General features: G+C 37.3%; 1 protein-coding gene across 10 annotated transcripts in view; it reads left to right on the top strand.

Moving 5' to 3' along the window:
- The window catches only part of TTC21B (tetratricopeptide repeat domain 21B), a 97,436-nt gene that overhangs the window by 44,090 nt on the left and 32,110 nt on the right, over positions 1–21,236 (top strand). For all 10 annotated transcript variants that reach the window (XM_028478588.2, XM_028478585.2, XM_024122257.3 and 7 more), the window contains 4 exons: positions 19–125; positions 4,702–4,890; positions 9,624–9,734; positions 10,677–10,758. In XM_028478588.2, coding sequence (XP_028334389.1) covers positions 19–125; positions 4,702–4,890; positions 9,624–9,734; positions 10,677–10,758 — 489 coding nt within the window. The remainder of the gene's footprint in view (positions 1–18; positions 126–4,701; positions 4,891–9,623; positions 9,735–10,676; positions 10,759–21,236) is intronic.

The following is a 21,236-nucleotide window of genomic DNA, read 5'->3' as shown; positions in this document are numbered from 1 at the left end:
TATTTTATTCTTTCATAGTAAATGAACTGTCAGCTCTCACAGAGGATGGACGTTCTCAAGTTCTTCTAGCAAAAGTTTATAGTAAAGTGGACAGACCTGGTGATGCAGTTACTTCATTACAACAGGTAAACAAATGCCTTTGTTTGTGAGGGGTTAAGGGTGGGTGACGGTCCCAGAAGGAAATATGCCACACGTAAAAGGAAGACAATCTTGTGGCCCAACTGTCATAGAAAATAAGTCAAATAGAAATAATGATTGAATGCCAGTGGATTGTACTGTTTAAATGTATTGTTGCTAATTATTATAACAATTAGGGAAGGTTGATATTTTTAATCCTGTTTTATAGCTGAGGGAGCTTGGTGTAATAACTTGTGTGAAGTCACATGACTAGTGTCATAGGCAGGAGTTGAACTCATTTTTTTCTTCCACTTATTTATATCTTCTTTAATTTCCTTTAATGTTTTGTGGTTTTCAATGTAGAGGTTTTGTACACATTTCCTTAGATGTATTCCTAAGTGGCTGATGTGTTTTGATGATTTTTCAATTTCTAGTTTGCTAACAATTTTGTCTATTGTACTCTCTGCATCTATGAAAATGGTCATGTGACTTTTCTCCAATTTTTTTTTCTGTTTATTAAATTGATTGATTTTTGAATGTTAAACCATCCTTATAGTACTGAAATAAATGTCACTGTTGTGATTTTTCAAAAGACATTGCTGGAATTTAAAGATAGTTCCTAATATTTTGTTCAAGGTTTGTGCATATATGTTCATTAGAAAGGTTGGTCTCTAAGACATGCTATTTCTTTAATGTTTGGAACAATTCAGTATTAGCACCTTTGAGACCTTGAGGTTTCTTTGACAGAAGATTTTTATTAGTAGATTCAATATCTCTAGATTTCAACACACAAAATGTGTGTGTGTGTTTTTCAGGCAATGTCCAATAATATTTTTTTGTTCAAGTTGTGAATGAATTGAGCTCACACTGTTAGATTTCTGTGACCCCCATGTAAGCTTATGATTTCATTAAGATATGTAATCTTCAACAATGTAATATCTTACCCTTAATTGTTGGTATGTTTTATCCCTGTTTTCTGAATTTCATTATAAAGGAATGGCACCTAACCTGAGGTTAGCTACCATTAGCTAAAAGGAAAGTGTAAGTTTCATAAATTTAGACTTTCAAAACATTTTAGAAGTGAATTTGGCATATTTCATTCCATTATGAATATTATTAGTCTCAGTGACTCTGGTTGCATGAGCTTCTGTGTTCTATGAGCAGACACATTGAATAACACTAAAAAAAGGACAAACTGTGGTTAGACAATGCCAACAAACCAAAATCAAATTCATTTTAAGTTTATATGTTATAGCACAGGGATTTTTAACCTTTCATAAAATTTGAAGAGCTAGCTATAACGTTCTTTCCAACTATAATATTCTTTGCATTCTGATCTCTGAAAAAGTAAATCTTTTTGAGGTACAATACAAACAGTTTGAATTTGAATATAGAATTACAATACAATTCAAATAGAAACTTATAAGTGTAATCAAAGTGTTTGATATTTTAAATTCATTTATTCAGCAACCATTTATTGAGCTTAATTCTCCACATTATGGAACTTGGGAGTTCCATCATAATATTTTTGCATAGTTGCTAAACATGAAATATGAAATATGTTTCAGACTTCTGAAATAACTCCACATTTCTTCATCCCTCTCTGTCATCTTTTAGCCCTATCTATTATTATCTTTTAGCCCAGACTCCTCCTAACTGATCCCCATCCTCTTATTGAACAATAGAGGTGAAAATCATGGGATCCATCTTCAAATATGTTCACCATGATAGGAGCTCGAAATTTTTGTTGAATGGCTGAAAGGAAATCATAGATTATTTTAATTGTTTAATTGCAGGAACAGTTAAAGGAAAAATCACTTTTTAGTATATGCATTATCTTTTCTGTGAAAATAAAATCTAAACTAGAAATAAAAAACCTATGTGCCATAAAACACTAACAATTTTAGGACATCATAACTTTATATAGTTTTAATTAATATGTACATATTATACTTGTTTTTGCTTCCTTCACTTAACATTCATTTGTATGGATTTTTCCAGTATAGCTCCATCTTCATCATATAAAAAGTAATGTGATATTCTGATTTTATTGGCATATTTTGCTTTGATATGGTCTTTGGTAAGATACACAATAAGGCTATTGAAATAAAAAGGGAAAATTAAGAATTCTTTGAAATAAGATGTTTATATATATACTTTCTTCTACCCAAGGGTTTGATGGAATTTAGAAGAATATTATAATAAAGGAAGGGGAAGGGAAAAGTAATGGTGTTGACAGATCAGGGTTAATATGCTTATTGTAAAAAACCATTAAATTTATTTCTGATAAAACCAAGGAAAAGTATAGGGAATGGTATCAATGTTTCAAGAAAATTTTATTCTATGTGAAAATGTTTTTTAATGATTATTATATATACTTAGAGAAATTGAGCATTGTTTTATGATATCTTTTATGAGTTCTCTGTCACTTGTTAAAGGAAGGTCTCAGTGTTTCAGAAACCAGACTTGTGGGTGGGAAGGCTGATACTCTTCCAATTTAGCAAATTACTCTACATTCTTAGTCTGAGGAAGGCCCCTACCTCCATAGGAGTGTCTGTGCATAGTGTGGGACCAGGTATATACACCATCAATTGGTTAGGCATTTCCTTATCATCAGACATTTGGGTTGCTTCCAGATTTGTTTTTGTTTTGTTGTTGTTGTTGTTTTGTTTTTACAACAGGCCATTTTTTAAAATAACATTTTTTTTTTTTTTTTTTGCCGTACGCGTGCCTCTCACTGCTGTGGCCTCTCCCGTTGCGGAGCACAGGCTCCGGACGCGCAGGCTCAGTGGCCATGGCTCACGGGCCCAGCCGCTCCGCGGCACGTGGGATCTTCCCCGACCGGGGCACGAACCCATGTCCCCTGCATTGGCAGGTGGACTCTCAACCACTGCGCCACCAGGGAAGCCCTAAAATAACATTTGTTTAATAAAAAATGAAAAAAAACTTTTGCTCAAGATCCACCCCCCCCCAATTATTTACCTTTAAGAAAATTGCAAGGTATCACAAAACCTAACTTATAAAGGTTTTTCTCTAGGAAGTTAAGCGCATGAGGTCCACCTATTTGACATTTAGAGATTTAGTTGATGCAGAGATAAAACTCACACTGTCTAGAGAAAGAAGTGCATATCTTTTAACCTAGTGCAACTATGTAATTGATCATTCAAGCCAGAATACTTTTGAGAAAGAAAGAAGAATTAATAATTAAGCTGGCACAACAGGTATAAAAGGGTACTGCCCCTATTTAGACCAGTTGTTTCAGAGTTCTTTGTGAGTGTGTGTGTGTGCACATACGCAAAACCGTGCACACTGGTACATGCATAATATAAAACATCAAATACACAAACGTGCACATACCTCTACACTTATAAACACACATTAATATAACCAAAATTAAAATTTCATGAAACAGTGTTAACCTTTACCACATGCTATATATACAGTATTTTTTAATCCTTTCTCTTTCATTTTCAAAAGAATGCTTATCATGATGCCCTAAAATATTATGACCTGTGGTTCCAAAAAATAATCTGCTTTATACCATCTTCATCAAATACCAGTTGTCAACCAATGTTTTGACAGGAGTCCCCAGAAGGGCTCGCTGTGTGTAGCATAATGTATGGCAGATGGTGGGCATTTATTGTTCATTAAATGAATGCATGAATGCATGAGTGAATGATTAACTCAAAGTTAAAGTTCATTGTAAAGGCCTAACGCCTAGGAGTTCTCTGTCACTTGTTAAAGGCAGGTCTCAATGTTTCAGAAACCAGACTTGTGGGTGGGAAGGCTGATACTCTTCCAATTTAGCAAATTACTCTACATTCTTAGTCTGAGGAAGGCCCCTACCTCCTTAGGAGTGTCTATGCATAGTGTGGGACCAGGTATATATACACCATCAATTGGTTAGGCATTTCCTTATCATCAGACATTTGGGTTGCTTCCAGATTTGTTTTTGTTTTGTTGTTGTTTTGTTTTTACAACAGGCCATTTTTTTTTAATAACAAATAACATGTTTCCTTTTTTCCTTCTAAGTGATGTCCTTAATACCTTCCCAAGAATGAAACAGCTAAGTTCAATAGCATATTAATTTTAGGGAGTTAGTATGTTTTACGAGGGTGCTCCTCAGAAAGACTGGACTGATTTATATGCCATTGACAGTATGTGGATGTACTTACTCCCTGAAACATGCCAGTATTTGATTCAGTAACTTTTAGATACTATTTTATTAATTTAATAAACATTTACAATTTTCATTTTTTTAACTACAACATGTAGACATCTTTTCTAAATATGTGTTTCATGGTTGCATTTCCTCCTTAGTGAGTATCCTGTGCATATTCTTATAACAGTGGGAAAAGATTCAGTACTTTTATAGCATTTTAGTTGCAAAGATAAGTGCATACTGGCTTATTTGCAAACAAGTACATTTTTAAAACCTCAGTTAAGACATTTTCTTTGGATCAGGCTTTGTTAGGTTGAAGGCCATTAATGCTTAAATAAATCTGTAAAATTATGCTACATGTGAGTTACTGAGAATTGTTTAATTTCTTTTTAAAATTCCTTTTTATCCTTATATTTTTCTAGGCTCGAGAATTACAAGCTCGGGTACTAAAACGTGTACAGATGGAACAGCCAGATGCAGTCCCTGCACAGAAACATTTAGCAGCTGAAATTTGTGCAGAGATTGCAAAACATTCTGTTGCTCAGCGAGACTATGAAAAAGCAATTAAATTTTATAGAGAAGCTCTTGTTCATTGTGAAACAGATAATAAGGTCAGTACTTTTATCAATTTTTAAGCACCTTATATTCCAGATGTCATCTAATTTCCCCAAATGTAAACTTCTTAACAGCTTATTTATAAAAATTTGAAAAGAAATGTAATAAAAATGCAAGTTAAAATATTAATATTGGTTTCAGAAATACTTCAAAATACATACATGATGCCTTAAATTAATAATGTTAGTCTAAAACTATTATGAAGTGATATAAAGTAAATCTGTAAGCTCTTTTTACATTCCTTTAAAACAATTCGCAAATTCAAATATCTGAATCTAGAGGATTCAATTCAGTTTACTAAACAGCAGTTGTGTATATATATATATACATATATATATATACACATATATATATACATATATATATACACTCACTGTTGTGGCCTCTCCTGTTGCGGAGCACAGGCTCCGGACGCGCAGGCTCAGCGGCCACGGCTCATGGGCCTAGCCGCTCCGCGGCATGTGGGATCTTCCCAGACCGGGGCACAAACCCGTGTCCCCTGCATCGGCAGGCAGACTCTCAACCACTGCGCCACCAGGGAAGCCCCAGTTGTTGTATTTTAATTGCTGTTTGGTGCTGGATATACAAAAACAACTAGATTGAATCTCTTAACTTCAAATGGCACAGCATGAGAATAAATGTAAAGATAATATTAGTGTAGAAAACATATACATGGCCAGTTTAATTTTTTTGAAAATTTTATTTTATTTTAATTATATTGGAGTATATAGTTGATTTACAATGTTGTATTAGTTTCAGATATACAGCAAAGTGATTCAACTATACATATACATATATTCATACTTTATCAGATTCTTTTCTCATATAGGTTATCACAGAATGTTGAGTAGAGTTCCATGTGCTATGCAGTAGGTCCTTGTTGGTTACCTATCTTGTGTATAGTAGTGTGTGTATGTTAATCCCAAACTCCTGATTTATCCCCCCGCCCCACATTTCCCCTTTGGTAACCATAAGTTTGTTTTCAATATCTGTGAGTCTATTTCTGTTTTGTAAATAAGTTCATTTGTATCATTTTTTAAAAATTAGAGTCCACATGTGAGTGATATCATATGATATTTTTTTTTCTCTTTCTGACTTACTTCACTTAGTATAATAATCTCTAGGTCCATCCATGCTGCTGCAAATGGGATTATTTCATTATTTTAATAGCTGAGTAGTACTCCATTGTGTATATGTACCACATCTTCTTTTTCCATTCCTCTGTCGATGGACATTTAGGCTGCTTCCATGTCTTGGCTATTGTAAACAGTGCTGCAGTGAACAGTGAGATGCATGTAACATTTCGAATTATGGTTTTCTCTGGATATACGCCCAGGAATGCGATTGCTGGATCATACAATAGTTCTGTTTTTAGTTTTTTACTAAGGAAACTCCATACTGTTCTCCATAGTGGTTGTACCAATTTACATTCCCACAAACAGTGTAGGAGGGTTCCCTTTTCTCCACACCCTTTCCAGCATTTGTTTCTGTTTGTAGACTTTTTGATGATGGCCATTCTGACCAGTTTGAGGTGATAACTCATTGTGGTTTTGATTTGCGTTTCTCTAATGATTAGTGACGTTGAGCATCTTCTCGTGCTTTTTGGCTGTCTGTATGTCTTCTTTGGAGAAATGTCTGTTTAGATCTTTTGCCCACTTTTTGGTTTGGTTGTTTGCTTTTTTAATGTTGAGCTGCATGAGCTGTTTGTAATTTTTGGAGGTTAATCCCTTGTCAGTCGCATTGTTTGCAAATATTTTCTCCCATTCTGTGGGTTGTCTTTTTGTTTATGGTTTTCTTTGCCATGCAGATGCTTTTAAGTTTAATTCAGTCCCATCTGTTTTTGAGGGTTTTTTTTCCATTACTCTAGGAGGTGGATCCGAAAAGATATTGCTGCAATCTATGTCAGAGAGTGTTCTGCCTGTATTTTCCTCTAAGAGTTTTATAGTGTCTGGACTTACATGTAGGTCTTTGATCCATTTGGAGTTTATTTTTGTGTATGGTGTTAGAGAATGTTGTAATTTCATTCATTTACATGGAGCTGTCCAGTTTTCCCAGCACAATTTATTGAAGAGACTGTCTTTTCTCCATTGCATAGTCTTGACTCCTTTGTTATAGATGAATTGACCATAGGGGCGTGGGTTTATTTCTGGGCATTCTATCCTGTTCCATGGATCTATATTTCTGTTTTTGGGCCAGTAACATACTGTTTTGATGACTGTAGCTTTATAGAATATTCTGAAGTCAGGGAGCCTGATTCTTCCAGCTCCATTTTTCTTTCTGAAGATTGCTTTGGCTATTTGGGGTTTTTTGTTTCTCTGTACAAATTTAAAATTTTTTGTTCTAGGTCTGTGAAAAATGCCATTGGTAATCTGCTAGGGATTGCAGTGAATCTGTCGATTGCCTTGGGGAGTATAGTCATTGTGACAATACTGATTCTTCCAATCCAAGAACATGTTATATCTTTCCATCTGTTTGTGTCATCATTGATTTCTTTCATTGGTGTCTTATAGTTTTCAAAATTATAGGTCTTTTGCCTCCTTAGGTAGGTTTATTTCTAGGTATTTTATTCTTTTTGATCTGATGGTAAATGGGATTGTTTCTTTAATTTCTCTTTCTGATCTTTCGTTGTTAGTGTGTAGGAATGCAAGAGATTTCTGTGTATTAAATTTTGTGTCCTGCAACTTTACTGATTTCATTGATGGACTCTAGTAGTTTTCTGGTAGCATCTTAAGGATTTTCTATGTATAGTATCATCATGTCATCTGGAAACAGTGACAGTTTTACTCCTTCTTTTCCAATTTGGATTCCTTTTGTTTCTTTTTCTTCTCTGATTGCCATGGCTAGGACTTCCAAAACTATGTTGAATAAGAGTGGCAAGAGGGGACATCCTTGTCTTGTTTCTGATCTTAGAGGAAATGCTTTCAGCTTTTCACCATTGAGTATGATGTTAGCTGTAGGTTTGTCATATATGGCCTATATTATGTTGAGGTATGTTCCCTCTATTCCTACTTTCTTGAGAGTTTTTATCATAAATCGGTGTTGAATTTTGTCAAAAGCTTTTTCTGCATCTATTGAGATGATGATATGGTTTTTATTCAGTTTGTCGATATGGTATATCACACTGATTGATTTGCAGACATTGAAAAATCCTTGCATCCCTGCGATAAATCCCACTTGACCATAGTCTATGATCCTTTTAATGTATTGTTGGATTTGGTTTGCTAGTATTTTGTTGAGTGTTTTTGCATCTGTGTTCATCAGTAATACTGGCCTGCAGTTTTCTTTTTTTTCTGGTATCGTTGTCTGGTTTTGGTATCAGGATGATGGTGGCCTCATAAAATGAGTTTGGGAGTGTTCCTTCCTCTGCAGTATTTTGGAATACTTTCAGAAGAATAGGTGTTAAGTCTTCTCTAAATGTTTGATAGAATTCACCTGTGAAGCCATCTGGTGTTGGACTTTTGTTTGTTGGAAGTTTTTTTATCACAATTTCAGTACTTGTGATTGGTCTGTTCATATTTGCAATTTCTTCCTGATTCAGTATTGGTAGATGTATCTTTCTAAGAATTTTTCATTTCTTCCAGGTTGTCCATTTTGTTGGCATATAGTTGCTTGTAGTGTTTCTTCTGATCCTTTGTATTTCTGTGGTGTCCGTTGTAACTTCTCCTTTTTCATTTCTAATTTTATTGATTTTTGCCCTCTCCCTTTTTTTCTTGATGAGTCTGTCTAAAGGTTTATCAATTTTGTTTATGTTTTCAGAGAACTAGCTTTTAGTCTCATTGATCTTTTCTATTGTTTTTTTAGTCTCTATTTCATTTATTTCTGCTCTGATCTTTATGACTTCTTTCCATCTACTAACTTTGGGTTTTCTTTGTTTTTCTTTCTCTAGTTGCTTTAGGTGTAAGTTTAGGTTGTTGATTTGAGAGTTGTCTTGTTTCCTGAGGTAGGATTGTATTTCTGTAAACTTCTCTTAGAACTGCTTTTTCTGCATCCCATATGTTTTGGATCATGATGTTTTCATTGTCATTTGTCTCTAGGTAATTTTTGATTTCCTCTGATTTCTTCAGTGATCCACTGGTTGTCATGGCCAGTTTTATAAACTAAAATGTTATTACTCTCAGATCTTGATAGATGATCAGTATTTTAAAACAATACTCTAGTAAATGGCTAAATATTTAAATAAGTGATGTAGAACACAAGACAACCATGTTCTAGAATTTAAAGTTTAAGATTGGACGTTTTGAAATAATACAACTCTTTCAGATAGATATAAGGCAAAGATAATCTTTATTAAGTTATAACCAAACAGGTACCTTGTTCAGTGGTGACTAAAGTAACTGGAATCAGTTACTGGAGCATATCTGTAAATATGGAGCATATCTGCTTCAAGGTTTTTATTTTACAAATGAGGAAACAGGTTTAGAGAGGTAAAGGGCCCCATCATGGAGAAGCTTGGACTAGAATCGTAGCTCCTAATTTAAGACCAGTGTTCTTTTCACAATGCTTTGTGTCTCTCTACTTTTCAAGTGAGGCACAGCCTGTTTTTCCAATTTTTTTTCCAGTATAAGAGAAACTAGAGATGAGCAAACCTATAATTTTCCTGCTTATCATGCTTGGCCTTTTTATTGCAATAACTTTTGGTCAAATAAAGTTTCATCTGTGCCTAGACATTTTCCTATTTCACTTTTTATTCCAAACATTTTCTGACTAATCTTGCCCTTCTTCTCTGTAGATAATGCTGGAGCTGGCACGATTATACCTGGCACAAGATGACCCTGACGCCTGCCTGCGGCACTGTGCTCTGCTTCTCCAGAGCGACCAGGACAATGAAGCTGCCACTATGGTTAGTCCAGGAGACTTCACTGCTGTAAAGGCAGTTGTGTTTTATATTTATTCCGTGGGGCAGTTTCAAATTTTAACTGATAAAACTAATAGTAGATGAGATGCCTGGCTTATGTTGGCTTTTGGAAGAAATAACACTTTTAACATTATTAGTATATTTTACCAATAAACACCAAGACTCTCTTTATTTTATAAGAATGGTGAACTTAGGTCAGGCTTTTGCTTGCCCTTTTGGGCCTAGTTAATTTTTCTTTATGCTTAGTCAGGAGGAGTTCATGTGGTAAAGCTCTAATTTGCTAAAGACTAACTGTTATCAGTTTCAGTCGCACTTTCTGAGTTACAGAAAAAATTCTTCATGTATCATTTTAAGGTGTGTTTATTAAATAGAGTTTTGCTTTTCTTTCTCATTTTTACGTGCGTTGAGGTTTTTGGTAGCTTTTCAAACAGCTACATAGATGACAGTTTGTGAGGTTCATTTAATAATTTTACAAATGAGTCACTATAACTGAAAAATATAAGACCTCTCCCTTTTAAAACACATAATAAGAAAATCTCAGTAGGTCTTGCTCATTTTTAATTCCTTTGAACTACTTAAGGTTTCAGAATGTTCTGGGTTTTTTTTTTAATCTTGTTGTCTTAGCCAAGTGAGACACAGAGAATGTGCAGTTCCCTTCACGTTTCTGTTTTTAGAATAACTACTTGAAACATATTTTATGCTAAAAATACAGTTTTTGCAAACAGAAATGTTTCACATCCTTGATGATCTTCTGTTATACTCAGTGCTAATCTGCTTAAGGTGTACTTGAATTTTAAATGGCTCCGTTTTATAAAACTTTGCCCTCATGTTTCTCATATGTGTTTTCATAGCAGTCAATCTTGATAGGAATACTATGCTTTGTAAAATATATGGCAATAATTTTAGAGCCAACGTTTACCTTTATAGATGATGGCAGATCTCATGTTCAGAAAACAGGACTACGAACAAGCCGTGTTTCATTTACAACAGCTTTTAGAACGAAAACCAGGTAAATATCCACTGATTGTACCTTCTAATGCAATCAACTCCCTTTCTCTTCTTTTTGGCTGTTATGCTGCTTATTCCACACCTGCCCTTGAGCAGCTGAAATGGTTATAAGGAAAATGACTGGTCATTAAAGTGACTGGTCTCACTTTAAATTAGGACCAGAGACCCCAGATGGGCCCTCAGATTCTGCCTGGCAGTCCTACTGTACTTCTCTAATGAATTCACTCACTCCATCCACCTTTTATACTTTCTCCTCTCCTCAAACCTCTGGCACCCTTTCCCCTTTCCCCTTTTCTTGTCCTCAGCTAGAAACCTTGCCTCCTTCCTCACTGGGAACACGTGAGCACCTGGAGGAGAACGTCTCCTCTTCCTGTCCCCAGGTTGGCCTGCTCCCCAGCCATTGTCCTCCCCAGGTCTGCCACCCCACCTGCAACAGCTACTCCCTGTGGGCCCTGGACACCTCCCCTCCCCTCCTGAAGGGCTTTACTTCTGCTGTTCTGTCTTTCCCATACCATCATTTTCTTCCCAGTGAGCACATAAATATGCTGTGACACCTGCCTGCTTTAAAGACATTAGTAAATAAAACCCAGCTCTTAAGTCTCCTGTTACTCTCCCCTTCCAATTACGGCTCCATTTTCTACTGTAGCAAATTTCCTCTGAAGGATTTCTGTCTGCTGTCTTCACTGTCTCCTCCACTCCTGCACTCCAGGGAGGCTGCTTCTGCAGGGTGGCCAGTGCCCTCCGTGCTGCCAGACGCAGGTCTGATTCTCAGTTCTCTGCTTTCTGGGCCTGACAATGTACTTAGCACAGCTTACCCCCTCCTTCATGAGAGACATCCTTGACTTGTCTTCCAGGATGCTGGGCTTACCTGGTGTTTTCCCAGCTGACCGGTCTGTTTCACCCTCCTTTGTTAGATCTGTCTTCTCATTATGACCTTTAAATGTCAGAATGTTCTAGATACCAGTTCTCAAATGTTTTCTCCTTTAATACCTTCACCGCTCTAGGTTACTTCATCCAGGCCCCCGGCTCTACGTCCTGTGTCCAGTCCTGACTCATCTCCACCACTGCCTATTTGCATTCCCACTCAGCCGCCTAGGAGGCTCTCCAGCTTAACCTGTCCAAAACACAACACTGGATCTTCTCCTTCCCTCCAGATCTACTCCTTCTCGTTTTCTCATTTCAGTAAATGGCATTACCATTTATCCATTTACTCCAGTCCCAAACCTTCTAGTTACCTTTGTCTCATCTTTTTTCTCATATACCACATCCAGTCTGTCAGCAAATCCCTGTTAGCTCTACCTTCAAAATATGTCTAGAATCCCATCACTTTTACCACCTCTACTGCTGCCACCCTGGTCATTTCTCACACAGATTACTGCAATATTCTCATAACTCACCTCTGTTTCTATGTCTTGCCTCCAAAGTTTAGAAATGCTTTCAGCTGAAAGTAGCGGATACCCTCCCCCCCCCATACTCTAGTGGCCTAAATAATTATGGCTTTTATTTTTCTCTTATGTTAAAGAAATTTAAAAGTAGATTGTGCCGGGAATGGCCCAGAGGTTCCACGGTATCATCAGGAAGTCTGAGTCCTTCTGTCTTTTTCTTCTACCATCATTAGCCAAACTTCCATTTTAAGTATCATGTCCAAGATGACTGCTGCAGCTCTAGGCATTGATGTTCCTGGATGGGGAAGGTGGAGGTGGGCCAGAGGGCATACCTCCTCAGTGAGTCATCTTTTCTTTCTTTAAAAAAAAAAAAAAAACCCTTTCTAGAAGCACCTCTGTAGCTGCAGAACAGAGTGGGAAGTGTCATCTTCTAGCTGAACACAGTGCCACGTAGAATAAAATCAGAACTCTGATAGTGAAGAAGGAAGGGATAGGAGATATTTATTAGGTAAACAACAGCCCAGACAGATTAGTTCCTTGAGACTCTCCAGTTGCTATTCCCTCTTCCTGGAGTATGTTCTGCTTTATTCCACTCAGAACTTTACTCTCATGCTGCCTCTTCGTGAGGGTGCCCTTCCGCAGCCATCCTATGTCAATAACACCTCACTGCCCTCCATCCTTTTATCCTGTTCTTGGTTCTTTGTTTTATATTGCATTTATAAAACAAAGCAAAACAAAAATTGTAAATAATAGATCATAAGCATCAAGTGGCCAGGAACTGTGTCTTCACTGCTATGAAGATTTAGAACAGTATCTGGCTGAGTATAAATATTGGATGAATAGAAGAGTGGAAGGAAAAAAGGAAAGAAGGGAGGTGGGGGAAAGGGGGAAGGGAAGGGAATGTATGTTACTTATGTGTCAAAGTACTGGCTGAGAAGAGTTTGCGATCTCAGAGGAAGTCCTTGAGCTGTCGTTCAGTTCTTCCAGCCCCTATGCCTTGTCTCAGGATGATGCCATGGGCAGTCAGAGCTGCCTGAGTGGGGCAGCGTGCACACAGAGGTGGGCATGCCTCAAGGACAGCTCAGAGAACCAGATACACTCGACTTGTTCCATTTACTGATGCTGTCACTCGCTGAAGGTTTGAACTTATAGAACAATCCCTTCTGCTTACAAATAAAACATTCCTAATTCCTAGTTAGGGCAAGATTAAAAGGGAAAAATCTTGTTCTTATGGTGATGTCAACCCTTTTAATTTCTTATTATTTTTATCATCTTTTAAGATTGTCTCCCACCTTTGGACTTCCTCAGGTCATGTCGTTTCTCACACTGTCTGCTCCAGCTCATATTCAGATGTTATTTGAAAGAGTGCTGTTAATTACTTTAACTTCTTACCTTTTCTGCTTACTCCAAGTCTAAAATAAATATGGGCCATCCTCCCACTTCATTTGCCCCAACCTTACTCATACTTTCTTCAGGCCTATGTTTTCTTCCTGCCATGGCTTCTCTCTTGGCTTCTATACTCTGTTTTGTCTTTTTTCCCTTCTCTGAACTACTGTTTAAGGTAATGCACGTAATATTTTCATTCTGACTATCTCAAGCTGTTCCCATATTGCAGCATTTCCCTGAGTCAGTGATCCAACCTGGTTTCTTTAAAAAACAGACCTCTTTGCTTGTGAATATGTTTAAGCCATTGGTGGCAACAGTGCCCTCGCATGTAAGATTTGAAGAAGCCCCTCATCTGTCACGTGAATTTTGTATCACCCAGGTTACTTGGCCCCAGCACTTTTTCCAAATACATAATAGTGGTGCTTTGGACTGTCTACTTAAAAACAAATATAAAGTGAATTATTTATTTATAAATTCAGTAGAACGACCTAGTACTCCAGAAATACCAAACAACATACAACCACCAGCATCAGGTATATTTCCAGGTACATAGATGGCGCAAAGTAATTGTTTACTGGTTGAATGGCTCAATGAATGACTGTGAAATACCAAGTTGTTTAAAGATACAAAGTTTTAAGTAAATTTTTATTGTCTGTGATATTTTGTTTTTAATCTTGCATTCTATGCTTTATTCCTAATAGGATTTTATAAACTTATCCACCAATTTTTTCAGAATTATTCTAAAATCTGTGCATCTATACTTACTTTGTCATGTGTTATAGGTCATCCTCAGTGGCACATCTTATACTTTAAGGCTGTGTTTGAGCTTACTTCAGAAATGAACTGTCTAATTTGACTTAACCTAGCTAGTAGAAAATTCTCCATATAGATCTAATTACTGCTCTCTTGACAGATTACAAACCTTTTCTCTCTCAGAATCTCCAAATCATCCTGAGTTCTCCCCTTCCCTCACACTAATTGGTTAGCAAGTCCTATCAGTTCTCTCTGCTAAATAGCTAACTATCACATCCTGTCCATCTTCTCCTAGCCCACCACTCTAATGAAGAACTTTATTACCTCTCACCCAGACTAGTGCAGCTTCCCAGCTGATCTTCCAGCCTCTAGTCTCTTGCTGTTCCAGGCCATTGTAAGAACTATCATATTAATTCTAAAAAATGGAAAACTAGCCCTCTGCTTAAAATTTAGGATGACTTTCCAGGTTAAAGTCTAAAATACAGCATTATTTTGATAATAATACACCCCAGGATTACCCTTCCATCCATATTTCTTATCCCTCTTCCTCTACTTCAGCAACCAGCACTCTCCATCCTCTTCTCAGCCCTGTCTTTGCACATGCCACCTGCCCTTGGGATGCCTTTGTCTGCCTAACAAGACTCAAAAGTCTGATCCTCTGTGAAACCTCTTCTGCCTCCCCCAGGCAAAGATAGGAATTCTGTGCATTGTAATTCCATAGCACTTCATGTCTAATCACATCACATTATGGTTTTTCTTGATATTTTCTCACTGTTCATTAATAAACATGAACTAACTTTTCAGAATATAATACATTTCAGCTTTCGACAGAGAAGTGCAGAAATTTTCCTTCTGTCAGATTTCATGGTTAACCAAAAGACAAGTTAATGTAATCTAACCTATCAGTGGTAATTATAACTTCAACTAATAATGAATGCATTTCAGTAATATTGTAAGGTGATAATTATTCAAGAAACTGGCCTCACAAGCTTGACTAGGTAATATTAGTAATATTATATATCACACACATTAGCAAAATCATACAAACAATTGGGGGCCAGAAATTTCAACCTTTACTTCCTGTCTAATCCAATTTAGCTTCTAGATTCTGTGGCTTCATTATAGGGTAGTCATCCTAGTTCTTAACAAAATATATGGCATTATAGATATTACTATTGACGTTTATAGTTTTAAAGCTCTTTCATGCTTTTATTTGGTTTCCATGGTGCTCTGAAGGTCAATATTATAATCCTGTTTTAAGAAAGTAAGTGATTCTAGACTCAGAGAATTTGAGTAATGTGCTGGAATTCGCATAAAGGATAAGACCAATATTCGAATCCTCTTTCTGAAACCATATTCTGATTGCGCTCCTCTTTTTAGTGATATCAGAAGGCAGAGAGAACAAAATTTTGAAACCCAAGATTATGGGTCAAGAAAGGCAAATGGTGGGGGGGAGTGATCAAGATGGTGGAGTAGTAGGATGTGAAACTCATCTTCTCCCACGAATACATCAAAAATACCTCTACATGTGGAATGATTCTCACTGAATATCTACTGCATGTTAGCAGAAGACCTCAGACCTCTGAAAGAGCAAGAAAATCTCCACATAACCGGGTAGGACAAAATTTAAAAGGAAGAAAAAAAGAAAGTGAGAAAGGAATTGGGGATGAGACCTGCTCCCCTGGGAGGGAGCTATGAAAGAGGAAAGGTTCCTGCACCCAGGGAAGTCCCCTGATGGGGAGATCAGCCGGGACAGAGGGGGCGCTTCTGAGCCTCAGAGGAGAATGCAGCAACCGGTTTGCAGCAGCTAGAATGGAGAGAGACCTGCACAGATGGTCAGTGCCACCACTCTGCACTCCCCAGCCTGAAACACGCATCTGCCAGTGCTGGTGGGGGCTGGGTGCGGAACCTCAGGCTTCGGAGATCAGACCCGGGGAGAGGACCGGGGTGGGCTGCATGGAATCACCCTGAAGAGGCTGGAGTCTGGTGCAGCTGCACCCGCGGGTGTACTCACAGGAAGCCTGGCTGCCTCAGAGGCCAGGTGCCATTGTGTGGGTGGTGCGCAAGGGAAGGGGTGGGGCCCACCATTACAGCTTTTTTTCCTGCGTGAGCTCTCAGGTGGCAAGACACAGCCTGCATGAGCTCCAAAAGCAATCGTGAGCCACCACTGTCCCCTAGGCTTCAGGACCAACTGTGAGCCACCACCACCCCTGTACTTTAGGAGTGGTCTCAAGCCACCAACTCCACCCTACTGGACTCCAGGAGCAGTTGTGAGCCACCTCTGCTCCCATTGTGTGCTCCAGGGGTGCACGTGAGCTGCCACCACTGCTGAAAACCCCATAACTAGGCACCAGCTGCTGCATCTGTGCACCCCCTTCAAGGGGATAACAACCAGCACATACTGAGGAAAGCGGCGACAGGCGTCCATACTAAAAACAGCCCTTGCACCAAAAATATTAAACCCGCACGAGCTACACAGGGATGCTCCCGCATATAAATAGCCCTCCAAGACCACAATAGATAACTGTTTCTCCTAAACTCACAGAGTAAGAGAAATATAAATAAAATGAAGAAGCAGAGGAACCACTCCCAGTTAAAAGACCAAGAGAGTTCCCCTGAAAGAACAAACAATGAAACAGATCTCTTCAGTCTAATAGACACCAATTTCAAAAAGGAGATAATGAAAATACTGAAGGAATTAAGAAAGGCTGTCAAAAGAAATGCAGAGTACTGTAAAAAGGAACTAGAAACTATAAAGAGGAACCAAGAAAAATTAGAAAACTCATTTGTCAAGACAAAGACTGAACTAAAGGCAATGAATAGCAGAAGAAATAATGCAGAAGAATGAATAAGTGACCTGGAAGATAGAATAATGGAAATCACCCAATCAGGACAGAAGACAGAAAGCCAAATGAAAAACAATGAAAACAATATAAGAGACCTGTGGGATAATATAAACCATGCAAATTTATGCATAATAGGGATTCCAGGAGGGGAAGAAAGAGAATAGGGGATGGAAAATGCATTTGAAGAAATTATGGCAGAAAACTTTCCAAACCTAAAGAAGGAAACAGATACCCCAGTACAGTTAGCACAGAGGTAGAAAATCATCCACACACAAATATGACATCAAAACCAGCAATCATGAGAAGAGGAGAGTACAAATACAGGATACTGAAAATGCATTGAAAATTAAAAGACCAGCAACTTAAAACAATCTTATTTATACATAGACTGCTATATCAAAACCTCGTGATAGGGACTTCCCTGGTGGTACATTGATTAAGACTTTGCCTTCCAGTGCAGGGGGTGCAAGTTCGATCCCTGGTCGGGGAGCTGAGATCCCAGATGCCTTGGGGCCAAAGGACCAAAATATAAAACAGAAGCAATGTTGTAACAAAATTCAATAAAGACTTTAAAATAGGTCCACATCAAAAAATCTTTAAAGAAAAAAAAAAAACACTTCATGGTAACCACATACTGAAAATCTACAATAGATACACAGAAAAGAAAAAGGAATCCAAACACAGTACTGAAGTTAGTCATCAAATCACAAGAGAAGAGAACAAAAGAGGAAGGGAAGAAAAAAGACCTACAAAAACAAATCCAAAACAGTTAACAAAATAGTAACAGGACATATATATCGATAATTACCTTAGATGTAAACGGGTTAAATAGTCCAACCAAAAGACATAGACTGGCTGAATGTTTACAAAAACAAGTCCTGTATATATATATGCTGTCTACAAGAGACCCACTTCAGATCTAGAGACACATACAGACTGAAAGTGAGGGGATGGAAGGAACAAAAGAAGAAGAAACAAAACTCACGGTTAGTAGAAGGAAAGAAATCATAAAGATCAGCAGAAATAAATGAAATAGAGTTGAAGAAAACAATACAAAAGATCAATGAAACTAAAAGATGGTTCTCTGAAAAGATAAACAAAACTGAGAAACCTTTAGCCAGACTCATTAAGAAAAAAAGGGAGAGGGCACAAATCAATCAGACAAAATAGACTTTAAAATAAAGACTGTTACAAGAGACAGAGAAGGACATTACATAATGATCAAGGGATCAATCCAAGAAAAAGATGCAACAATTTTAAGTATATATGCACCCAACATAGAAGCACCGCAATATATAAGGCAAATAGTAACAGCCATAAAAGGAGAAATTGACAGTAACACAATAATAGTGGGAGACATTAACACCCAACTTTCATCAGTGGACAGATCATCCAGACAAAAAAAATCAATAAGGAAACACAGGCCTTAAATGACTCATTAGACCAGGTGAACTTAAATGATATTTATAGAGCATTATATCCAAAAGCAGCAGAATACACATTCTTCTCAAGTGCACATGGAACATTCTCCAGGACTCATCACATGCTGGGCCTCAAAGCAAGCCGCGGTTAATTTAAGAAGATGGAAATCATATCAAGCATCTTTTCAACCACAATGCTATGAGATTAGAAATCAACTACCAGAAAAAACTGTAAAAAACAAAAACACATGGAGCTTAAACAATATGCTACTAAAGAAGCAGTGGATCACTGAAGAAATCAAAGAGGAAATCAAGAAATACTTAGAGACAAATGCCGACAAAAGCGCAATGATCCAAAACCTATGGGGCACAGAAAAAGGAGTTCTAAGAGGGAAATTATAGCAATGCAAGCTTACCTCAGGAAACAGGAAAAAGCTCAAATAAGCAACCTAACAACACCAGATGGCTTCACAGGTGAATTCTATCAAACATTTAGAGAAGACTTAACACCTATTCTTCTGAAAGTATTCCAAAATACTGCAGAGGAAGGAACACTCCCAAACTCATTTTATGAGGCCACCATCATCCTGATACCAAAACCAGACAACGATACCAGAAAAAAAAGAAAACTGCAGGCCAGTATTACTGATGAACACAGATGCAAAAACACTCAACAAAATACTAGCAAACCAAATCCAACAATACATTAAAAGGATCATAGACTATGGTCAAGTGGGATTTATCGCAGGGATGCAAGGATTTTTCAATGTCTGCAAATCAATCAGTGTGATATACCATATCGACAAACTGAATAAAAACCATATCATCATCTCAATAGATGCAGAAAAAGCTTTTGACAAAATTCAACACCGATTTATGATAAAAACTCTCAAGAAAGTAGGAATAGAGGGAACATACCTCAACATAATATAGGCCATATATGACAAACCTACAGCTAACATCATACTCAATGGTGAAAAGCTGAAAGCATTTCCTCTAAGATCAGAAACAAGACAAGGATGTCCCCTCTTGCCACTCTTATTCAACATAGTTTTGGAAGTCTAAAATTAGAAATGAAAAAGGAGAAATTACAACGGACACCACAGAAATACAAAGGATCATTAGAGACACTACAAGCAACTATATGCCAACAAAATGGACAAACTGCAAGAAATGACAAACTCTTAGAAAGATACAATCCCCCAATACTGAATCAGGAAGAAATTGCAAATATGAATAGACCAATCACAAGTACTGAAATTGAAATTGTGATAAAAAAAAACTTCCAACAAACAAAAGTGCAAGACCAGATGGCTTCACAGGTGAATCCTATCAAACATTTAGAGAAGACTTAACACCTATTCTTCTGAAAGTATTCCAAAATACTGCAGAGGAAGGAACACTCCCAAACTCATTTTATGAGGCCACCATCATCCTGATACCAAAACCAGACAACGATACCAGAAAAAAAAGAAAACTGCAGGCCAGTATTACTGATGAACACAGATGCAAAAACACTCAACAAAATACTAGCAAACCAAATCCAACAATACATTAAAAGGATCATAGACTATGGTCAAGTGGGATTTATCGCAGGGATGCAAGGATTTTTCAATGTCTGCAGATCAGTCAGTGTGATACACCTTGTCAACAAACAGGAGAATAAAAACCATATCATCATCTCAATAAATGCAGAAAAAGCTTTTGACAAAATTCAACACCGATTTATGATAAAAACTCTCCAGAAAGTGGGAATAGAGGGAACATACCTCAACATAATAAAGGCCATACATGACAGACCTACAGCTAACATCATACTCAATGGTGAAAAGCTGAAAGCATTTCCTCTAAGATCAGGAACAAGATAAGGATGTTCTCTCTTGCCACTTTTATTCAACATAGTTTTAGAAGTCCTAGCCGTGGCAATCAGAGAAGTAAATAAAATAAAGGGAATCCAAATTGGAAAAGAAGTAAAACTGTCACTTTCCAGATGACATGATACTATACATAGAAAATTCTAAAGATGCCACCAGAAAACTACTGGAATCCATCAATGAATTCAGTAAAGTTTCAGGATACAAAATTAATACACAGAAACCTCTTGCATTCCTATACACTAACAACGAAAGATCAGAAAGAGAAATTGAAGAAACAATCCCATTTACCATCTCATCAAAAAGAATAAAATACTCAGGAATAAACCTACCTAAGAAGACAAAACATCTGTAATTCTGAAAACTGTAAGACACCAATGAAAGAAATCAATGATGACACAAACAGATGGAAAGATATAACATGTTCTTGGATTGGAAGAATCAATATTGTCACAATGACTATACTCCCCAAGGCAGTCGACAGATTCACTGCAATCCCTAGCGATTACCAGTGGCATTTTTCACAGACCTAGAACAAAACATTTTAAATTTGTACGGAGACACAAAAGACCCCAATAGCCAAAGTAATCTTCAGAAAGAAAAGTGGAGCTGGAGGAATCAGGTTCCCTGACTTCAGACTATTCTACAAAGCTACAGTCATCAAGACTGCTTGGTAGTGGCACAAAAACAGAGATATAGATCAATGGATCAGGTTAGAAAGCCCAGAAATAAAACCATGCACCTATGGTCACCTTGTCTTTGATAAAGGAGGCAAGAATATACAATGGAGAAAAGACAACCTCTTCAATAAGTG

This window comes from Physeter macrocephalus, chromosome 2 (genome assembly GCF_002837175.3).
Source record: "Physeter macrocephalus isolate SW-GA chromosome 2, ASM283717v5, whole genome shotgun sequence".
In the NCBI taxonomy this organism is placed as follows: domain Eukaryota; kingdom Metazoa; phylum Chordata; class Mammalia; order Artiodactyla; family Physeteridae; genus Physeter; species Physeter macrocephalus.
The sequence above is the reverse complement of the archived record's forward strand: the minus strand, read 5'-3'. Positions and strand labels throughout refer to the sequence as shown.